Genomic DNA, 23648 nt, shown 5'->3' with positions numbered 1-23648 from the left:
CTGTCGGGATTCTGGCCTCCTCCTCCTCCCCCTGGTGCTGCCCAGAGCAGGCAGAGGCGGGCCCTGCTGTCCCGGCACTGGGGCTGATGAATCGATTGTGGCAGAACTCGGAGCAGTGGGCGGGCAGTGGTTCCACCCGAGGAGAGCTGAGGAGATGTTACAGACACTGACAGAGTGCTGCAGTAATGAGATTGTTATTAACAACAGCAGATTTCATCTTTTCTCAGGGGAAAAACAAAGTGTTTGATTTGACTCATCTCCCAACCTTTTTCTTTCTTTGAGTAAAATAAACATGAAACTTTAACATTATAGGATATGTTACACATTGCAAGAATGCAACCATAGGAAGACTGCAACAAAGCTACATTTTAAGTAAAAATGTAAGGTCTTCATACCCACAGAATGATGAAGGCAACCAGTTGAAAAGAAAAAGCCCTAAACATGGACTTTTAAGGAAATGTAAATCTGAAGGCTGTAAAGCCAAACAGCTCAGAGTTTTACAGGAACAATTTCAAGCCGTGCTCAGAAAATTAGAAAGGTTACTTTTTGCTGTACATGGTTTGAAGCACTAGTGCCAGTCACCCTTGCCTGCAGTTCCAGCTGCACTGCCAGAAACACCAACAGTTGCACTCAGGCCTGCACCAACACAGCACAGCTGCCACCCAATGCCTCAAGGGCTAAATTGTGCAAGAAGGATGAATATAAATTATTTCATAGTATTTATATGCTCCTTTATATGTCTTTGTAGAAATATTTCACCATCCCAAACTATTGTATATTTTGTATTAGTCTGCAAATAAGGCCTTGCTCAGAGCACTGTAGCCATGCTAGAGGCAAATGGCTTTTGGGTGATCTGAAAACTACAGTCACCCTGCTCTGATGAAAAGGGCTTTTTTGGTGTCCTCTGCTGTCTAATGTCTTTCTGAAAGGCAATTTGTGGAACAGTCAAGATGAGAAACATGTTTCAATACTTAATGTTTTAAATTTGGTACTCTGCAGTAAACATAAATTTTTAATTTTAACAGAAACTGCTTAAGGGTAAAGTAAGCAAAACATTTAAAAACTGCAAAACATTTAAAAAGTCACCAAGTGCATGCCACCGTGTGAGATGAACAGCTAAGCCACTTACAGCAGGTCCCATGAGAAAAGTCAGTTCTCAACAAAAAAGCAACTTACACATTGAGCTGCATCCTCTTGAGTACCTGGGAATTTCCTGCTCTTCTTCCAGATCCTTTAGTCCTTCTCAGCAACACCCTTGCTGTAGCATCAGCTAAGCACTCAAAACTACAAGTTCCTATGAGCAGTTCCAATTTTTTTTCCTTCACCTGTGCTGTCTGCACTGCCATTCAGCCCAGCTGGGCCTCACCTCCCCGTTGGTTCCCCAGGACCTGGAACATCTCATTCCACCTCAGCACCACCCAGCACATTGGGTACAGCCTCCTTGCCTTTGGTTTGAAATGGCTGGGGGCAGTGCAGAGAGGAGGGGCTCTAAACATGCAGGCATTGCCCCACACCACCAAACCTCACATAGAAAAGAAGAGATGAAACCCCAGAAAGTTTTTTAAGCTGGTATTTTATTAGAACTCTCTACATAAAGCACCTTTGCCTGCCTTAACCTCTCCGAACGCAGCTCCTTGTTACACAGCACGAGATGCTCCCGTCTACTCGGCATTCCTGGACTTGGACAGGGCTGCCCTCACCGCCTGCATGATGGCATCCTTGTCAATGCCAAACATCCTCAGCAGCTCCGCTGGCTTCCCGCTGCGGGGCACGTGGGACACGGCCAGGCGAGTGACGGTGACGCCGGGCTCGCCCACCACGGCGGCGCACACGGCTTCGCCCATGCCGCCTGCGGAGAGAGGGAGATCTGGCACTGATGGAGCGTCCCAGCAGAACACCCACACTGTGTGTGGGGCCTGCACCTACCAGCCTCCATCCCCAGCCTCAGGAGAACACCAATCACACGTGTCTGAGTGGGCTGACTGCGAACTGAAAAGCCTGTCCTGTGCCAAAGGCATCCTGAGGACAAGCAGGCTGCCTTTTCTGAAGTACTCAGCCATAAGCAGCAGGACACACCTGCCTCTCAAGGGCACAGGATTGTCAGCAAGCTCTCACCACCTCAGCATCAGCCACCAGGAGCCAGGTTTAAAAATACACTTTGACTGAAGAGCATTTACAAGTGTACTTAACGTGCTGAAATTCCAACCAATCTCAGCAGCTCAGAGCTCCATCCTTTCACAGTGTCTGTACGTGCTGCTGGGCACCTCTCTGGGTTATGTAATGTTTTCAAACCTTTGCTCAGAGCTCAGCTCTGACTCACTATCAGTCACAAGCACAAAGGATGCAATGGGCACTGCATGGAGGCAGGAGAGACACTGGAAGCAGAGGTACCAAGGAAGAAGAAAACAGGACTTGGGTCAAAAGCATGTGCTGTAAAACCTGGTAGAAGGGACACCTTAGTGCTACCCTTCAGAGAGTGTTTCCAGGATCACAGGGCTGCTCACAGCTCCTGGCATGGTGGGATTTGACCAAGCTGAGCCTGCAGCCAGATGCCCCTCTGTGGATGCAGCTGGTGAGCTCAGTGGGATGGGGCCTGCAAGCTCAGACACCTGCCCTGCCTGCACCACAGAGCACTGTGCCAGCACAGAGCCCCTGCTCAGCACCTCACAGTTAAGACTCTGCTGTCTTGCAAGCCTGTAGTAAAATGCTTATCCAGAGCTGAACATTGAGCTAGAAAATGAAGAGGTTCAGGTATCTATCACCATCCATAGTCTGGGACAAAAGCATGGAGTATCCAGCACTTACAGTAGAACCAGTTCACTTCAGGTACCTGGCCAGAGTGATGTTCACCTTAATTTAAGATAATCTCATAACTATATCTACTAATTTCTGTTAGTAGATATCTATGGTGGTGGAGAAGAAAAAGGGAGGAATTTATCCCAGAGTAACTGTGGAAAAACTATGGAAACTGCCCAAACCAACCATCTGATTTCAGGTAACCTGGAGCCAAGCTTTTGGACACATGGAGTACTTAAACCTGCACAGCAATGGTCTCTCTTGCAATTTCACATCTGCAAAGAAGCTGCTGTGCAGCCTTTCAGAGAGCTCTCTGAGCAGAACCCCTGCAGCATAGCAGGAATTTACAATTTCACTGGGCACAAATGAATCCAGACTTCTCTTGGACCAAGCACAGAAAGGGCACACAAGGCCAAGTGAATCAGAAAGACAGCCCTGATTACCCCTTAAATCTTTGGAGCCTTTCAATCCTCAGTGTCACTTTATAATCCTAACAGCACCAAAAAAAACTGAAATCTCTCTTTTGCTTTCATGAGATGACAGCATCAGGTCTCACACTCCTCTGTCAGGTCAGAAGCTGGGAACTTCCAGCTTCTGAGTGCTGTGACTTCCCAGACCCTTCTTACCTTCATGGTAATGGTCCTCAACAGTGATGATTCTGCCCTTGGTTGCTCTTGCATTTTCAAGTATTGTCTTCTTATCCAGGGGCTTTATGGTGAAGGGATCAATCACACGGATGTAGATCTTTTCTGCATGAACAAATGAAAATTATTTGCAACAATGAACTGCAACATGCAAGACAATGCCAGTGGTAGACAATGGCTGTGATCTCCTAGACCATTATGAGAACTGCCCACATGAACTGCCAGGTAGCTGTACCTATGGCTCATCTACCACAGAACCTAGCCAAGCCAATTTCTATATGTATTCTTTCTCCATGGACCTTGTGGAATAGTGATACCCATTTATTCACAGACATGATGGAGGAGGCTTGGATGAGGGACTCAAGTTACCAGGAGCACCCTGGTAAAAAGTAATGTAACTGGCTTTCCCCAGGTAAGAGAGAATTCAGTCACCAGAGAAATCCTCCTTACTCAGGCTGTCAATTCTAATTTTTTCCCCAGACCTTTATTTAACCTTTATTGTCAAGCCAAGTGCAATTTCCACCTGATTCTTTGGTGTGTAGGCATTCTGAATTCTTTCTTCACTGCAGGCTGCCACCTCTCAGGCGTGCCTGTCTGAGCTGCCCAGCCCTACCAGGGCACCCTTAAGGTTTGTTGGCACCAAACCCAGATCTGCCCTGCCCTCGTAAGGCAGGCCCAATGGCTCATTAAAGCTGCACACAAATGGCAATTGTTTATAAAGAATAGCAATTGTGTGAAGTTGTCTCTGATCCTGGCTGGCTGAACACTGGGCTGATTCCTACACATGAAGAGGCCCTATTGTCATTTTGTGACTGAAGGCTCTTTAGTGGCCAATACATTTTAGATATTAGACTTTGCCTCTGCACTGTGGGATTATCTCTCCAGAGGTGATTACTCAGACTTCAAGACCAGCAGAGCACTGTAAAGCACAGTAAGTGTAGAAAAACAACAATGGTTCTGAAAATACAACTTTCAAAATGTCCTAAGCCTGGTGACTGAAGGTCATGACGAAGTATCAGTCCACCCAGATGCTGCACACAAAGCTCCCCATAAGCCACAGCAGCATTACTTTATTATCTCCTGCTATTTGTAATCTCTTCCTGAGGAGAGGCTCCTGACTCACAGGTGGGTTTTTGATGGTTTCTTTCTCTTGTGTCATTGAAGGGTTACCATTGCTGTGAGATGTCAGTGGCTTGAGCACTGCCATAGATTTGTGCCCCTCCCACAGTGGTTCAGAGCTGCTGCATTCAAAGGAACCCAGGTCAGCAGTGAGCCCAGCCCAGGGCCAGGTGCCCATGGGCACACACAGGTGACAAGCTGTGCTTTGGGACCTGGCTCCAGCCTGTTTGCAGCTGATTGTGCTGTAGCAGACCAGGTGCCACTCCTGCTTCTCACACAGTGTCCCCAAGGCTCTGCCCACAGGGCCCTACCACAGATCAGCAATTCTAATGAGACCCTGGTGTGATCTGTTGTCAATTTTCATGGCTACAGATGCTGCTAAGCCAACTAAAACCTCCTCTATTAGGTGAGACTGGCAGCTGCATGCTGTGTTGCAGTTTCAGCTAACAGTGCCTGACCAGCTGCCTGAACAGTGTCATTCATGTTTACCAGTACAAAGGGTGAGCACTTAGGCTGACTGGTATTGATTTTTTTTTTGTGTTACATGACAAAAGGAAAAAAGCCCCACCTTTTCTCAGCTGCTCTGCTGCAGCCAGTGCTTCATGCAGAGTGACTCCTGCTCCAATCACAGTCACTTGGTCATCCTTACTCTTCAAAACCACCTGCAAGAAAACATGTCCATGTGTTTTTAACACTTAATCTTACTGGGGTTTTTTTTACATTTCTAGAGATTTTAATGAAAAGATGAAATCTTTGCAACGCTTTAGAGGCAAAAGGGCTTTTACAAAGGGAACACTGCATATTTTTCTGATTCTCTTTATCTGTGCAGTATTTACCTTTGCCTGTCCAATATGGAAGTCCTCATTGTTGTTGTAAATGACAGGGTTTTCAGGACGACTGGTTCTGATGAAACAAATGCCCTGTTTCCGAGGTAAACATGGTAGAAGTTAATAAAACACAAAAGTGTTAACATTCTAGTTGATAAATCCTATACAAAAAATACAGAAAAAATAACTTTTTCTATTTGTCTGATGTTCACCCTCCTGTGTTGCCTCTGGTTCTTATGAGTAAATTCTGCCCCACCAATTCCCATTAGTCCCTTGTGACAGCTGATTGCTTCAAGCAGTACAAAACACTTCACCTCCTCTTAAAGCACACTGATAACTCACAATTTCCTTTCTGATTCCAAGATACTTATCTCTCTTTTGTTCTCTTGTGGAACTGGAGAATCCTACTTGAGTTAATTAGACTCTTGGAACCTTACCATACCTGTGCAACTTTCACTTTGTCAATTTTAAATTGGAGAAGAATGCTTGGTTGAAAGCAAGGAAAAAGGCTTTTCATCAGTTAAAGTTCAGATGCCCTTCCAGAGGAAGTAGCAAACTTGTACTTTAATCTGTTCTTCCTACTTCTTTCCCCACCTCCCATCTTTTTTTCCACAAACCACTCATCATATTTGTTACACTCCTTCACTAGAAACCTGTAGTAGCAAGATTGGATTTTTTCAGATAATTTTCTCCTTTCTCAAGAAAAACTTCATGGCAGCCAAGGAAAATACTGATCAAGGAGATGATCAAAATCCTCAATATAGAGATTTATCTTTCCATATCCAGCTTCAAGTTTGAACCCAGAGATAAGGTACTAGGAGAGCACTTTTGGGTTTGCTAAAAACCTACACTTTAATTCAATATAGATTCAAACTGCACTTGTGCAATCATTTACATCTCCCCAAATCTGGCCCACAGCATTCAAGATTGTTCATTCTGCACCAGCCTGGACAGAATGTCTGCAACCTTTCCTTGAAAAGAAAACATCCCGATGCCCCAGTGGAGCCTTGGGAAGAATTTACGTGGGTAGAGACATGCAAGAAACATGCCAGAAGCAACAAGAGTAGTACAAAAGCCAGAATTATTTTCTGGCTCAGAAATACTCTGATGCAAACCTTGGTGTTGGCAGCTATTTCCACTGCTTTTTCAGTGGCTACAGCATCACTGGGGTAAAACACAGTGGAGTTGGGAATAGCCCGGAACATGCTCAGATCCTCCAGCCCCATCTGAGATGGCCCATCCTCACCTGAAAGAATTAAAGCAGGGTTACAAAGGAGCAAGTTCACATTTTTGACAATCACTCAATATAGAAGTGAGGTTCAACGTAAACCAGGCAAAAAAGGAGAAAAGGATAAAATCAGGCACACACACGACATGCAAGTCTACCTGCTTGAGAAAAGAATCATCTTCTCCTTAAACTTGGAACCATCTAAACAGTAAATAAGGATAGAAAGAGACTAAAAAGAAAGAAAACTGGGATTAAAAAGAAAAAATAGGAAATAAAGTATAACAATAAAACAACACAAAAGGAATATAACCAAATAGGAGGGATACAGATACAGAAAGAGGGTCACAAGATATCTGAACATCTTCAGATTTACATGTGCTGAGGCAAAATTTATACTTGTCAATAAGTGTTCCTCCAGATTTAAACTGCTGGAAATGTGAAGGGAGAATTGCATGTGTCCCATAGGAAAGGGAGAGTGCAATTAGCACAACTACTCTCAAATTCTTAGGCTGATTTCAAGATTAAATGAAAGGTATGTATGTACTTTTTAATGCTCTAAAAAGGTCTTTTAAGGAGCAATAGGGCATCTGTGTTGTTATTTTATAACAACTCAAGCACCTCATAGCACAGATCTCTGAAAAGGAACTGTTAGGCAGGACACGTGCTGGGTGCCATGATTTTCCATGGTTAAAGAAACAACCACCACAACACCCCCCACCCCCAGTGACCTTATGTAAGGGAGCTTTGGGAATGGCACTGCTCCAAAGCAGCCATGCACAGAGCCCAGAATCCACTCATGTCACAGCCTGCAGCAGCAGGGCTAGGAGCCTTCCCACATGCACCCACTACCTGTTATTCAAGAAGGACGAGTTCACGAGGAAGGAGGAGAATATGTTCCTAAGAGCAGCACAAAATTCTGAAGAACTTTAAACACGTTAAAGAGATCAATTATTGAACTCTGCCACTGCACATTACTAATGAAGTAAGCACAGACCAGGAAAAGGAATTGTCTTGGCTTTCAATCATGACATGAAGACACCCTCTCAACATCACAGTTTCTAAATGAGTGTACTCTGAGTGAGAGGGATCCAGTGGGCATTTCCTTTCCTAAAATGCACTCGCACAATGAAGGCACAGAAGGAAAATGAAATGATGAAGAATAAAATTATCAGGTGATAATTTTAATATCCTGAATCTGAATATTATCGAATGCAGAGAGTTACTTATGCTTGTCCTGCTTTTGCTATGGTGGTGCCAATACCACCAACATTCCAAGCTCCTCAATGCAATTCAAAGTAACTTACAGATTGGAATCAAGTTGAGTCTGGCCCCAAGTCTTTATGAAAATGTAAATTTATATGGTTTTGGAATACAACAGATCAAATGAGAGTATAATTCTCAATTACATCTGCAAAACTTATATTTATAGCTTAATAAAAGAAATAAATGCTTAATATGAGCAGTAGCAAATGTCCAGAATATAAAACAGTCTAAACAATTGATATTTCTATTTCTGACACATGTACGCTATGATTTCTTTTTCTGTATGTTCAGTTTGAAAAATACAGATTTTTCCATTATACTCTTATGACCTTATAACTTATTTAATGTTTCAGTCCATCAGCAACTATTGGTCTAGGAGTGAACTTGTACAGAAGGTCATTGTGATAGCTATTTCTCATAAGTTTAATGGTTCAAATTTCAGTGCAGTAGAAGCCCAGGTCTGCCTAGAACTGCATACATAAAACTTCAATTTTCACCACAGGTCCAGATTGGATTCTGAATTGCATGCAGATTTGGAATTCCGTGCAGGCCCAAAGTTCTAATAGGAAGTATGCTTCATTCATACCCTTTCATTTAAAATTGAATTTTTTAACTGCTAAAGGATTTTTCTGAAAAACTTTCTTTATAACTCTTCATATAAATTGCAAAACTTACATTAACATCATATAACTCTTTATAAAACTTTATATAGCTCTTAATATAAGTTGCAAAACTTTCGGTTGAAATTCTTTTTTGAAAATCAAGTTGAGGCTTGAATGAGATTTGTACCTCAAACAACTTTATAAATCCAAGTCTGCACTTCACCATCACAGCTCCCAGCAGAACATTTCATGTGCTGAAAATTGAAACTTGGAAGTGTAGTTCTAGGAGACAATTTGGATAACCAAAAAGAGTTTCATGTTCCTAAATCAGCAAAGACCAAAGCTACTTGGCTTTTACATCAACACTCTGCTTGCTAGAAGTCTGAAAGTGGAAGGACTGATTTTAAAAAGAGGCTTGTAATAGAATCCCTCCCTTAATTACATATACAATATGTACAAAGTCTGCTCCAGAGAACTGCACTGCTACAGGTAAGTTTGAAGTTTGGGATGAGATTACTCGTGTTTATGAAACATCTTTAAATCTTTACCAATACTACAGATCAACTTAACTATTTTGTTTTAAATGAAAAAAAAAAAAAAAACCCATCCAACTCTTTGCCAAACCTTACTGCCAGCCAAAACTATTAAATCAACTGAAAAACTGATGTAGGCAGTGAACCTTAATTTACTACCCCTGTCAGCTCTCCTTCTCTTTCACTTTCCCTACAAATACCTACTAGTTTTTCAAGCATGAATGTCTACTTGCATTTTTCTTCTTGGTATGCAAGTCTGTTCCTGTTTTCATGGGTCATGTCTATGCATTTCAGATTAAAAATAAAATTCTTTTCCTCCTTCAAACCAAAGCCAACCCCACTATGATCTGACGTGCTCCAAACAGTGACAGTGGGAAGCCAAGACCAGAGAAGGCTCTGCTGGTGAGGGCCCTCAGCCAGCTGGACTGAGATGTGCTGACTCTGCTGCCTTGGTCTCCACTGGCAAACCCTTTTCCCACACCAGGACAGGGTCTGGACAAGCAAAGTTCCTTCTGCTGTCAGACATCCTGGGTTTGGCTGGGATAGTTCATTTTTTTTTCTTAGCTGGTACAGTGGAGTGTTTTGGATTTAGGATGAGAATGCTGTTGATAACACACCAATGTTTTGGTTGCTGCTGTGTGGTGTTATCCTAAATCAAGGACTTTTCAGTGTCCTCATCCTCTGCCAGGGAGGAGATGGACAAATAGCTGGGAGGGACCATGGCCCAAACTGGCTACAAGGATGTTCCATACCACAGAATGCCATGCTCAGCATAGAGACTGGGAAAGAGGGGGGCTCCAAGGGGCTGACCACAGCTCAGGGACAGGCTGGGCATTGGTCAGTGGGTGTTGAGAAATTGTATTGTGCTTTTCAGTTTATTTTTATAATTACTATTATTATTAGTAGTAGTAGTAGCAGTTAACTTAAAAGTTTTTTTCTGATTCTCCTCCCAATCCCATTGCAGGGACAGGCAGTGTGTGAGTGGCTGGGTGTCCAGCTGGGATTAAACCACAACAGATCAGGCTTGTGATCTCCTGAGGAACCTCAGCCTACAGAGTCCATGGGAGCTGAGCAGATGCATCCCAGAGTCCTGAGGGAATTGGCTGAAGTAGCTGCCAAGACATTCCCCAGCGAAAGTCACAGTAGCACCAGGTGGAGTCCCCACTGACTGGAAAAAGGGAAACACTGCACCTGGTTTCAAATGGGGGAAAAGAGAGAATCCTGGGAACTACCAACTACCACTCTGTGCCTGGGAAGATCCTGGAACACATCCTCCTAGAAGCTGTACTGAGGCACATGGGGAGAGGGACGTGATTCAAGACAGCCAAGGGTAAGTCCTGCCTGACTTTGAGCAACCTAGTTTAGTGGGAGATGTTGGAAGGAGATGACCTTTAAGATCTTTCCAATCAAAACTTTCTATGATTCAATTTTCTGAATTATGTAACAGCTTCACAGTTCCTGTTTCATTAGTATGTAAGAGATTTCAGATTTTATTAATCACCATATTAACAATTTCAGTAGTAAAAATACTGGGATAAGTTGAAGTAGTTATTTCAAATGTGTGATCTCTAAAGTGTTTTTGAGATTGATGGACAAGAGCATCTGTGCAAAAACAGTTATCATTAGTAAGAGAGAGATTCCCAGTAAGAGACTGGGAAACAATGGTACAGTAAGCACATGACTATTCTCTCCACAGAAAAAATATTCTCCTCTTTTTTTCATCAACTGCAAAGATGAAATGGAACCTGAACCCCTCAGTTTCAGTCCAATCCCTTTATATCAGTCTGTACTTGTACAGTAGGAAATCTTGTAGGGAAAAGTCCTATTTTCATCGGGCCAAAGAGGAAAAACAAGGCCAATGACAGCTTGAAATTTTTCTCATTCTTTCTAAACACAACAGAAGTGGACTTGCAAATACAACTTCCTGCTATCCCTGCTGCCACTGTTACAGCACCCAGCTAGAGCCCAGCTTCCCTGCCCAGAGCAGGGTCCATCTGGCTGCCAGCCAGGCACCGGGAGTGCCTGGGGACACTGTGGCTCCCTTACCGATGGAGACGCCGCAGTGGGAGCCGCACAGGTTGATGTTGCTGTCGGAGATGGCGGCCATGCGGATCTGGTCGAACGCCCGCGAGAAGAAGGTGGCAAAGGTGCTGGCAAAAGCAACGGTCCTGTCACGAGCGGCACAGCCAACTGCAATGCTCACCTGAAATTGGACATTGGGTAAGAACAGTGAATTCCTCATTTATCAGTGGTTTCCAGGACATCATCTGTGCGACTTCTTGCCCTAAAAATTTAGCAAGAAGCTCTCAATGCAGATTAAAAATCTCTGTTTAGTCCTGCTTCTAATTGCTGGCATTTCCAGAAAGGAAAGGAGGCAACTCACCCTCCCAGTATCTATTCTCCTGCATCTCCTCTGCTCCATGCTTCAACTGCTAGCTGTTATTGTTGTCTCTTACTGGCAGCTTCTTTTCTTTATCTGCTTAAAGCAGCCATTCAAAGATTTTTAAGACTTATCCCTCTCTTTCTTCTCCTGGATCAAAGGCTTAGGTTCTCAGTCCAATGGACATGGTCTTGCTATCTCCAGAAAACAAAAATTATCATTAGTAAGAGGGAATGGATTTACCTGTGTTATTTGGACCGGTATTTACTAAAAGGTCCCTTCTTTAGCAAACTGGAAATTAGAACAAGGTTCCTAAATTGTTTTTTGCTACAATTACCTCACATTTATTTGAAAAACAAGTATTAGACCCCACCGTGAGGGGACTCACACTGAATGGTCATACTGATCTTTCAACAAAGCCAAGGGAGCAGTTACCATGTTCTGCTCAGCAATGTAGCACTCAATGTAGCGACTGGGATGTTCCTTCTTGAAGAGCTCAGAGAAGGTGGAGTTCTTTGTGTCGCCATCCAGGGCAATCACTCGATCGTTGGCGTGGCCCAGTTTTGCAAGTGCAACCCCGTAAGCCTTGCGGGTGGCCCACTGCAAAAGGAAAACACACCAGGGCTGCTGTAGCTTCCTGCTTTTTTGTTCCTGTTTTATTGTTTTCAAATGATAGCAGTATCAAAAGTACACATGAGAATGGTGACACACAGAAGAGTAAACAAACCCACAACAAAGCATTAGAAATATATCTGTTCTGAAATGGGCAATTCCCCAGCAATCTGACTAGGAAATGTTTAAACCCTGCTTTCCAATCATAGAAATTCACTGAACCTCAAGGAGTTTCTTCAATCTCAAAGGTACATAAAATAGTTTATAAAATTGATAATGATCATGAAATGAAGAAGAGTGATTTGAATCTCCATATTTTAATATATTTATATACCCTTTCGATACCCAGCAAGCTGACTGTGTCACACTACAGAAATAATGTCTGCCTATTGAGAAGAGGTGGGTAGTTGCAACTGGGGGAAGAGATAACACAAAACCTCCTGCCATCCTGTTAAACGGTCTCACACTTTGAAATATCTGACTATCAGTGAAAAAGAAGGGAATACCTTTTCTCCCACTTTGTAAGTTGGTGGAGATGGCATCTTAATGTTTCTAATATTTATTATAGGTGCATCTTCTTCTGGAAGGGCTGGAGAAAGTTTTTTCTTGTTCTGGATTCTGTCATCTATTTCCTGAATGACTTGTTCAGCCATATTTTTTGGAAGGGGCTTTCCATGCCAGCTTTCCTTATCTTCAACACCTGTGTATTCAAAGTCACATTACAAGTAAGAATATAAAAACAATTTAGCTTCAGATTTTACCCAGATGAAAGTGCAGTGGTGTATGACAGTCCAGTATTTTCTTCCAAGGAAGAAATTCCTTGAACAATTACAGTAGTATTCAGCTGCATTAAGACAGACATTTAAACAAAGAGGAGGAATTTTACATGATCAAATTACATATATTCCAAACTTGTGACAAAATCCCAGCACCTTCTACAGAAATGATTTGTAAATTTGCCCCTAATAGACCTCAGTGTGGCAGGAAGCAACCAGTAAATCAGCATTTACATTTCCTATGAAATTTCAACAGTTCTATTTAAACAAACTCAGGTAAGTTTGAAACAACAGTTAACCAAGGTGTCCAATTCAAACAAGATCTGATATTTTACAGCTTTATTTTAATAGCTTCTGATGACTCTTATCTGATGACTCTTATTATGCAAATAATGAACTTTGCTTGCTTACTCAATGAAAAGGAATGATATTCTCTGCTGTTACTAATATTTATCTGGTCAGAAAGGCAAGCTGAGAGTGCTGCTAAAAGCTGTGGCTAAAGGAAATCATGGCAACCCTTGACACACTGAGTGTGCATTTGCTCCATCCCATGGACAGAACACTCCATAGCTGGCACACGTCCCACTTGACAGGACCAAACCAATTTTCTCAGCAATAATGTTGCTGACAGGTAGAGAGGGTCAAAGACCTTCTGCAGCTGTTGCTGAGATGTGCAGCTCTCTGCACTGCAGCACTAGGTGTACATCATATCTATGTGTGTATGCAAAGCAAGAATTGTTTTATTACCTGATATGCCTTTGCCTTTGAAAGTCTTTGCAATGATGGCTGTTGGCTGATGTTTGGCCTGGCCAAAGGCTTTGCAAAGCTCCTCCACACTGTGTCCATCCACAATGATGGCATGCCAGCTAAGAACACAAACAGATCAACTGTTTCTAAAGGGTTTTAGCATGTGACACTCTCTGGTAGTCAGCAATAACAATAACAAATACTAACTTCATTCCAGTGCAGTGTCTTTTTAAGAGACCCAAAGTATGCCAGAAACACGAACTAGCATTTATTTGAGACCATAAAAAATAGCACAGCTGCTTTTTTATAATGCAAAATGAGTCACAGGGGGATCAACAACTATGAGCAAAATTCACAGCCCACAGATAACTAAGTTATCCTACATTTCTTCAGATATAATGGCCATTTTTAATCACAAGAGCAAATCAAACATCTAAAAATAAGATGAAAACTGACAATAGACGTTGATTAAAAAAACCCCAAACACTCAGGCATGATTTGGTTTCTATTGTATCTGACATTTTTTTAGCATGGATTTTGCATCTGCATAGAAATATGAAACTAAATGAAAGTCAATACACAAAGAATTCTCTTTCCATGCTGTTTTTTTCTGATCTACTTGCTATAATAGGACATGTGGTCACAGTTATAAAATCTGAATTTGATATGTTAAAAACAGTTTTAAGACCCTTGACAAATTTATCTGTGCAAGCAGTCCTTATTTTTCCTCAAAACCAACAAATTTTGCCACTTCCAATATTCCTGCTGCAGCCCTAAAGTCGACCAATATCAGGCATTATGAAAGGCCCTCTTCCATGCTGATGGAATCCTTTAGAGCTGAAAGCTCATTTGAACAATTCTGAGAAGCAAACAGAACATACATTTTCAAATGAGAGATTATCCTGAGCTTCTCCCACTCACATACCCAAAGGCCTCGCAGCGTTTCTGGTAGATTTCAACGTGATGCTGCAGAGGAGCAGGGTCACTTTGTCCAAGACGATTAATATCAAATATAGCAACAAGATTATCAAGCTTGTAAAAGCCAGCAAAGGCCATTGCCTCCCAAACAGAGCCTTCAGATAACTCTCCATCTCCAAGCAGACAGTACACTCGATAGCTAGAAGAAATTAAAAATGAAAATAAATTAGGTTTGATTTGTGAGCACTATTAAATCAAAACTCCTCCAATAAGTCATAGTAAGAATTCACCTCATTTTTCTATCCCAAACTCAGTTCCCATTGTTCAATGCATTCACCTCAGCTAAAGTTACATAACCTTAGACAAATCAAATTCAAATAGTTATGAGCCGTTACACGTTAGAAAAATAAGATGAGAAATACTGCACTCCTTTCCAAGCCTTTGTCTCAAAAAAAATCAAGTTTAAGCCTCCCACTGCAAGGCTTGACTGAACAAGCCCATTGAACACTGTCACTGTGACTCAGCAAGATCCTGAACAATGCAGGGACAGTTACCTCTGCTTCCTCCTTCCTCCCATATACCCTCTGGAAGGACAACCAACAGGAATTAATTCCAGGAAACTCTAAACTGTAGATGAGCTCAGCTATGGATTAAAGCATACTGCATAACAAATTCAGAGTTCAGTAAAAAGATAACCAACATTAAATGACTTTGTAGACTATTTCTCCAACCACTGAAGCCCTTTATTTAGATAAAACTCAGCAGGAGTACTGAATCACCTCTACCAAATTCAGCCACAACATTTGTCTTTTACTTCCACTCTTCTTCTGGACAACAAAACTTTGTAAATGCTTATTACCCACCAAAAAGAAAAAAAAAAAAAAGGTAAATTATCCTTCAAATATATAATTTTAAAACAAAATAATTGAGATGGCTGTCAGTGATATTGTTTTTACTCAACATGAAGCTATAAGAGACTTTTGATCTGATTCCTACCTGCCTTCAGCTAAATGTGAACTCCTTGAACTTAAGCTGCTCCCCAGTTCTGCACGCAAGACCACCTTTTCCTTTTGTCATGTAAGCACTAGTTAGATTTTTTCCACACGTAGCATCTGCTAAACTCAATTAAAATCAGCAAGTCATCTTTCACAGAAATGATTTCAAGCTAGTGAAGTGTAGGACACATTAACTGGGCAGCCTATGCTTTGATGTACTAGAACTGTCAAATAAAATATATCAACCACATCAGGCTATTTTCCTCCTCATACAGATTTGCCTTTAGACATCTTCTTTTCTTGTGCACAAAACAAATGGCAGGAGCAGTCATTTTTGTCTCTGTGGAGTTGAGTGCCTTTCTGATAACATTTTGGAGCCCTACTTTATGATTCAATTATGCTATTATTGACCATAACGGGTCCTTATCCAACCTTCTCCATTATTTGTCATCTGACTTTGAACAGACCTCTCCAGCTTGCACTTTCCTTCTAAAGGGACTCATCCAGTCTCAAAATGGATATCAGTTACTCTCTGGAAGTTAGAGGCTCCTCCAACAACTCCCTGTCTTCTCTGTTCAGGAACATCAGCTTGCAATGCTGTCAGGTCACAAAAGAAACACACATATGCACTAATTGTTGCTAAGCTTTAAACCCTTGGTAGTTTCACTGGCAACAGCTTTGTAATTATCTATCATTTAAAACCTGAATTTGACATCAGATTTGGGATTGAATAAAGGAGAATGAATCTATCTATCTATCTATCTATCTATCTATCTATCTATCTATCTATCTATCTATCTATCTATCTAATTTTAACAAAATTTTCCCATTGAATAATCATGAAGTATGAAAATGGAATTACCTGGCTCTGTCAAAGAATTTGCCAGTGTATGCCATTCCACAAGCAGCACCAAGACCCTGCCCAAGGGATCCAGTAGCCACATCAGTGAAGGCTTGTCTCTGAGAATAAAAAGATGATTATTTTGTAGTTATGAAATAGAGGAAGTAATTTCCAGTGCTAGAAGCTGGTTCAACATGCACCAAAATGCAGCTTCTCAGCCATAACAATGTGCAAGTCCCTCTAAATCTTAAACCCCTGATTTCCCTGCAATGCAATTTCCTTCATGTTGACTGTCACAAGCTAACTGGGCACTCTGAGAGGGAATGGAATTTCTCAGCTATGCTTTGGATGGCAACAGTTAAGAATTGATGATTCTGTGTAAAAAAGAATCAATTGAAACTGGCTGGGAATGGAAAGACCAATGAAGTGGTCAAGCTGGGTGTAAACTCTTGAAATACCTCAAAGCTGCTTAAAGGGCAAGTGAAGCCTGGATGAAACTTTACCTAGACATTTATTATGAAATGGAAAATACTGCCATGCAGGGCTCTAGGGGAACTTTACTACTACAATAAAGGTCATTTCTACATGTTCATTCAAACACAGTTCAAATTCAAATTCAGTTGTGAAGCCATAAATGCCATCATCCTTCTTAGAAGTCTCTCTTTCCTGGACTGAACAGCAACCAAAGTCACTTGTTGTTTCACAGGAGGAAACACTTTCATATCAAAGATTATGAGCACTTACTGGCACTGGGTGTCCTTCTAGGACAGAATCAATTTTCCTCAAGTTCAGTAAATCTGCTTCTTGTAGAAAGCCAGCTTCTGCCCAAACAGAATACAAAATTGGTGCTGCATGACCCTAGAGAGAAACAGAAATTGTAAACAAAACACAAGTTTCACAATTCCTAACTACGTGGACAAAACTCTACAAAGCTGACAGACCCTGAAATCAGGTTCTTGTGCCCATCAGCAAGGCATGGAGTTATTGAACATTTTTACAATGCACACACCACACTGATGCTTGTTTCCAAGTTCCCCATGCCCCTGCTTACAGCACCCCAGCAGGATGAGCAGTGTTATCTCACTAGAGCTTCCTTCAGAATGAATGTACTCAGGCTTAAATGCAGTGAGTGACAACAGGCAAAGTTTTAGGCTTTGTACACTCAGAGCAGTCATCTTCCACTCCCATCTTTGTGGAGCAGTCATCTTCCACCCCTGGAGTCCTCAGGAGTCAAAAGAGCAGGCAGAGGTTTGAAGCCATTTAGCAACTCTGGACAGAAACACTGATTAATTAGAGAGCTAAAGTAAACATGAGGAAGTGACTCTCAGTGTTTCACCACCTCAGCATCAACTACTTGCTTCTCACTCAGTTCCTTCTTTCAGAGTGGCCACCAGACATGGCAGCAGTTACATCCAGCACAAGGACATTCACCATGGGCTCCACAGCACTGCTGAGGGACTCTGACTCAGAGATGGAATGTGCATCACAGGAGCACTTCATCTGCCACGTTTTCCATATTTTCCATGTTTTATGTTTTCTGAAGGCCCTCACCTGCCTTTATGCCATATGAATAATATATCCCTGTGATTTGCAAGGACACAATGTAGGAGGGGACAGAAACACTAACAGGCAGCACAGACTGGGGTTTAAGTGTTTTCTGACCCACAGTGGCTTCAGATGTAACGGTGACTTTAGTACCATACTGGCACAGTAGGAGTGCAATCTACAAACTACTCACTAACCTGCCCTGTTCCATGCAATGCTCCCTGAGAAGCTGGCAGGAATTAGAGCCCACTGTGACATGGCTGCAGGCAGAACAGCAGGGCTGCATTTAACAATGAGCACAAAAGCCAACTGCAACTGCCTTGTTAGAAAAATAAAATAGACCTTGCTGCATCCTGATAGATTGTATAAACAATATAATATTATTTAACGTTATAACAACTTGACATAGTGGAGTTAAGACTTATCAGGACACATTACAAAGACCCTTTTAAAACTGTTTTTAAGTTATGTTGTAACTTAATTCATCCAGTTTCTTTCTTTCTGAAGCAGACAAATTCCAGGCTCTCAGATATTTCCAACAGACTTCTCTGCAGATGTAGGTGTATGTAAACACAAGTCAAAGAAGACAAGGCAATTAAATCTACAGACAGACAGCTCTTTGCTAGCAGACTGTAACAGGACAGCAAACCAGTAATTATTTATTTACCTTTGAAAGGACAAACCGGTCGTTGCTGGCGTTTCTGGGGTCTTGCACTTTGTACCTCATGGTATGGAAAAACAGCACAGACATAATCTCTGCTGCACTGCAACATGATGTAGGGTGGCTACAAGTCAAGAAGACCCAAGATTACCACTTGTGTTACTGTTTGCTCAGGACCACATCTTTAAAGTATCACTTCATCAGACCCCAACTCCCCAGCATGAAAATGCACAAATCTGAAGTGTTTGATATCCCACCCCTGTGCTAATCAGATACTGTGAGGCAGAGGGAGCCTCTGATCTGGTTGAAATGGGTGTTCAATCAAGACCCTGCTGATAGCTCAAGAACTTGTTTTTTAGAAGTCTCCCTTCTTCTCCATGCCAAGGACCACCACCTGAAGGGGTGGCTGAAGCACAGGACACTCAGCCACAGGCTGTGTCAGCCTGGGCCTGAAATCAGACTGCACTGATTTATCTGGTGGCAGAAATTCACACCAATGCAGAGGAAACAAGGGCAGCTTTCCACAGAACTGGAGCCACTCGCTGAGTGGAAAAATTGAAAGCATGGCATCAGGACTTGTTCAGGCTCTGGTGCATGTGCAGGGATTGGTAATGCAAGATTAACTTCTGCAGAGAGCTCTGGAACATTTATAATAGTATAACTTAGGAACCATTTCATTGTACCACATTAGAGCTGACAGAATAAGAATTCTGATTTTTAAAGAGGACATTAAATAATGCAATTTTTTTTCATCTTCTGTTGAAACTGGATATGGAAATTTACTGTCTCCAGTAAACACCCAGATACATGTTGTAAAATACTAAATTGCTTAATCTTTGGCTAGGAGGGGAACTAACATTTTCTACATTTACATCTTTAAGTTTGAAATATTATATGTGTTGGTTTATCAAACATTTTTCAGTATCTGTGTAGTCTCTCCCATTGAATTGTCTGGGATAACAGCACATGAATTCATAGTCAACTATAACTTGCCTTTGGAATACACAGGCCCATTTCACAGGCAGCTGTGCCATGAAGTACCAAGTGAACATAAAGTTATGTGAAGAGGTCATGCAAGTAGCAAATATGGAGTTATTCCATGACAAGGTATATATTTCATTGGAAGTGCAATAGAAGGACACAGAATTACTTTTATTTCTCTAGATTACTGTAATTTACATAATAATCACTGTAGTTCTTATGCACCTGGAATGGGTGGCACCATTTGACCACTTGGGGGTACCAGCCTTGGTTTTCACTTGCCATAAAGCTTAAAAGGGGTAAGGAGGCTCCTTAAAAATCTTTATTGAATATGGAAAATAGCATTTTTCAGATTTTACTGATATAAACATAATTCTTGACATCAGCCATCACTACTGAAGTACAGGAAAGTGGATGATGAATAGTAAGGAGGTTGAAAAAGCTGTTTCTTCTCACTTCCTCTTCTACCCACATTTACTTTTCATCCTTTGCAGGCTATTCTTCAAGTATTTGATCCTCCTTGTAAAACAGGATAAACTGACTGTGAAAGTGTCACTTTTGTTTCCTACATGTACATTTACCATGCATGTTAGGATTAGACAACACTTTCACTAAGTGAACCAGAATATTTTCTTTTGATAGTAATAAACCTTCCCACCCAATATCCCCAACATAACTGTAATAAAAGAATAAAAACATGCAAAACACTAGCAAAATACAAATTATGGTTAGTGTTGATCCCTTAGTAAGTACTCACACACAGGGAACCAAGAGAATTAGCTTTAAACCATGGTTCAAACATATTAGTAAATATTCATATATTTGAGTTAATCAATAAGCCTTACATGCTTGTTTAAAGCTTTCATTCCTTTAATTTTATTAACTTTATACTTAACCATACTTCTATGAACTCCTGGTCTTGATTAAAAAAGTTTTAAACCACCTAAAATGGTAGCATGTGGAAATAAAAAAAAAAAGTAGAAAAATTTAATAAATTACCTGAAAATTGGAAAAACATCTTGTTAAAGCTACAGGTTAATTAAATTAATTTCTACTATTTGAAATAAAAAAACCCCAAAACCTTAACTTCGAAATACAGTCCTTCGATAGGAAACCCAACCAAAGTATACCTGGAACACGAAAATCCTGGATCCACACAAAACAAGGGTAAAATAATACTCCAGGTTCGTTTGGTGGGGTTTTTTTTATTACTGTGAATCAACTGATGTTTGTTCCATCTACATGTATCCACACATTTCAAAGGATAGCAGTGGAAAGCTAAAATGGAACACTGAGTCAAAACAAAAAAAAAAAAACTGAAGAAAAAATCATCTGCAACAAGTGATCACATCGCCCATTATGAAACTTAACTGCCTCTTAAGAAACTCTTGCAACTTCCACTTTTAAGAATGTATCCATCCTGCTCTAGGAAGCCAAGACACTGTTTCAAAACTGCAGAAATTTATCATCAGCTACAGCAGACACTCTACCCATTTCAATGGGAATGTGTGGACTACTTATCGAAAAGAGAAAGCTCTTCCACACCCCAAAGCAAGTATGGTCAATCTTTACAACTAAACGAATCAAATTTTTGCCCACGTAAGTAATTTTGAGCACAAAATTTTTTTTCCAGTTCACTGAATTTTTCCACTCCAGCTGATGAAATACTCAGTGATGTGTTTGAGCAACTTCAGGATCAGACTGAGTTAGGTCTTGCCCAGACAAAGACTGTACTTTCTTTAGCAGAAGGTAAAAGAAGTAAAGACTGCAAGAACTGGTGTGACATATCTACCACACCACCATTTATGTTGCAATACATGCCACAGTTCACAGAAATTACTTCCTTGAAAGTGTAGGCAGGTCCTGTTTCTTCTGAAGTGCTTTTATTGCAGTTTTTCAAGCTACACCTTTAACAAACACGTATTTCCTTAACAAAATCAAAGCCATCATGACAATTCACATTTATAACTAACTGGAAGCTTATATTTAACTTTAACTTCCATTCAAGCATCTTTTCCCATCCTCAGTGCACACCAGCTATTTAAGCAAAGCACACTGTCTCAGTTTTTGGGAAACATTCATAATGCACAGCTGCTTTGGAAATGTACATGCTTTGCCTAACTCCACAACAGACTGAATGTCTTTTGGGCACATTACTACACCATCATCTTGGCAACCAAATCTTATTAAGAAAATATATTACTTATCAACAGAATCTTCTGTCAAGAGCCCATCTTTCATAATCTGCTTGTTATCAAGTTGTGTAATAATTTCAGACTACACAACTCCAGTGGCAGAATAAACCAGAGGGATTACTGAAATGCCTTTGTGCTAGGACTCAGTATTGTAGCACAGATGAACCAGGGAATAAAAAGCTTGAGTAAAACTACTTTTACTGTTTCATCAGTATGGTGAGAATGGTTTTACTGGTGAATTTTGTGGACCACGGAAGAGAAACAGAGGCTGTAGTATGATCCTTATTCTTTAACAGCACATCAGACAAACCAGAGAAATAATTTTATCTGTTGATGCGACAACTGATACCACACATCTCTGCTGCCTGCTTAAAATAATTACTGGAAACTGAACACAGAAGCCCAAGCTCTACAAAACACAGTTTTCAATTTACACTTTCACACAGACTTGTGTAATACTGTACACTGCACCTCTGAAACAAATCAAGAATTAAAAGGGCAGTTGTTGGGTATTCTACACCTCTCTCTCCAGACTGGACCCAACAAGACAGATTTGTAAAAAAGCACTGCTCTGACTTGCTGAGAGCTTTCCCGCGTCCAACACCCCATTTCACAGGAAGAACAACAGCAGCACTTTCACTTGCTGGCTGCAAACGGAACGAGTAAAGTTCAGCTCCGAGAGCCATGTGAGGGAGCTCATGCCAGGCACAGGGTGGGGACTGGAAGGCAATTCAAAGAAGCTTTATAATATTTTGCACATCATCCTTCTTCACAGAAACGTCAGCATCCAAGGGATTCAGTCAGATTTTTTTAAACACTGCAGCTAGTTTCAAAGAGAGCCAAAGGAGGAAATTGCAACAAGATGGAATATGTGTAAAAAAGAAGAAAAGCCCAGCACTTTATATGGAAACATTCATATATTTTTCAAGCAGAAAAAAAAAATGGCTTTGATTTTACATGACTAAAAGCTGATTGTTTGCAGAGATTTTTTTTCCATAGGTAAAGCACGATCAAAGAAAGGATAACCCTGGAATCTGCACACATCAGAGCCCACACTAAATCCTGTCCAGAGGCCTGAATAAACTGCCCATTGGAGACCGCGGGCATTGCACAGATAATCCCACTTGGGCTCACTTGAAATTCTGTGCAGAATTAGTTCCAACTGACGGGCACGCAATGAAAAAGAAGCCGCTTGCGCCTCGGGCACAAATTCTTTGGTTTCCAGTCCTGCCCCAACTTAGCATTCTCTCCCAGTCACAACACCAGGCGGCACCGGCGACCGGCGTGGCCCGGCCCGGGCGGGCTGTGCCCGCGGAGCCCCCGGCCGCCATTTCCACACGTGTCTCCTGCGCATCCATCAGCGCCGGGGGCTCCGGCGGGATCGGCCCTGCCCGCTGCCCATCCCCGCGCACGCCGCCCCAGCGCTCCCGCGGCCGGGCCCGCCGCATCCCCGCGCTGCGGGCGGGAAGCGGACCGCGGGACCGGGGGCTGTGCCCCGGGGCACCGGAGCGTCTCGGGCAGCGGGAGCCCGGCACGGCCCCTCCCCGCACCACGCCGAGGCCGGATGCAGCCCCGGGATGCGGGAGCGCGGCTCTGGTGTGCGGCCGGGGCTGAGTCGCTCCACGCCCGCCTCTCTCACTCACCCGGAGCCGGCCGCGGTCGTGGCCTTGATGGAGCTGATGCGGAGCCGGTTGGCCGTGTCCTTCAGCGCCTGCAGCGTCTGCTGGTCGGGTTTGTGGTAATCCTCCATGTGTGCGACGCGGGAGGGCTGCGGCGGCGGGTCTCGGGCGGTGGCGGCTGGACCTGCTCTGAGGACGGGCTTTGCGATGCGGCGGCGCGGCTCACCGGGGCCGAGCGCTGGGGCGGAGAGAGGAGCGCGGGGGAGGGGAGAGGAGCGAGGGGGCGGAGAGAGGAGCGGCCGCCTCCATCCTCCCTCCATTCTCCCTCCCTCCCTCCCGCCGCCCGCGGGCGGGGCGCGCCGGGCC

At 42.4% G+C, this 23648-nt stretch overlaps 1 protein-coding gene across 1 annotated transcript; it reads right to left on the bottom strand.

Annotated features, from left to right (window-relative positions):
* Positions 1-1556: 1556 nt before the first annotated feature.
* TKT (transketolase) lies at positions 1557-23545 on the bottom strand. Its single transcript, XM_058031841.1, has 14 exons — positions 23307-23545; positions 18494-18611; positions 17026-17139; positions 16303-16400; positions 14453-14644; positions 13528-13646; positions 12511-12704; positions 11828-11992; positions 11059-11215; positions 6502-6632; positions 5396-5479; positions 5128-5221; positions 3423-3545; positions 1557-1849 (listed from the first exon to the last, which is right to left on the bottom strand). The coding sequence occupies exons 1-14, from the start codon at positions 23411-23413 to the stop codon at positions 1662-1664; spliced, it is 1884 nt and encodes a 627-aa protein (XP_057887824.1). The 5' UTR covers positions 23414-23545; the 3' UTR covers positions 1557-1661.
* Positions 23546-23648: the final 103 nt, after the last annotated feature.

This window comes from Melospiza georgiana, chromosome 11 (assembly GCF_028018845.1).
Source record: "Melospiza georgiana isolate bMelGeo1 chromosome 11, bMelGeo1.pri, whole genome shotgun sequence".
Classification (NCBI taxonomy): Eukaryota; Metazoa; Chordata; class Aves; order Passeriformes; family Passerellidae; genus Melospiza; species Melospiza georgiana.
Note: the sequence above shows the minus strand (reverse complement) of the source record. Positions and strands in the feature narration are given on the sequence as shown.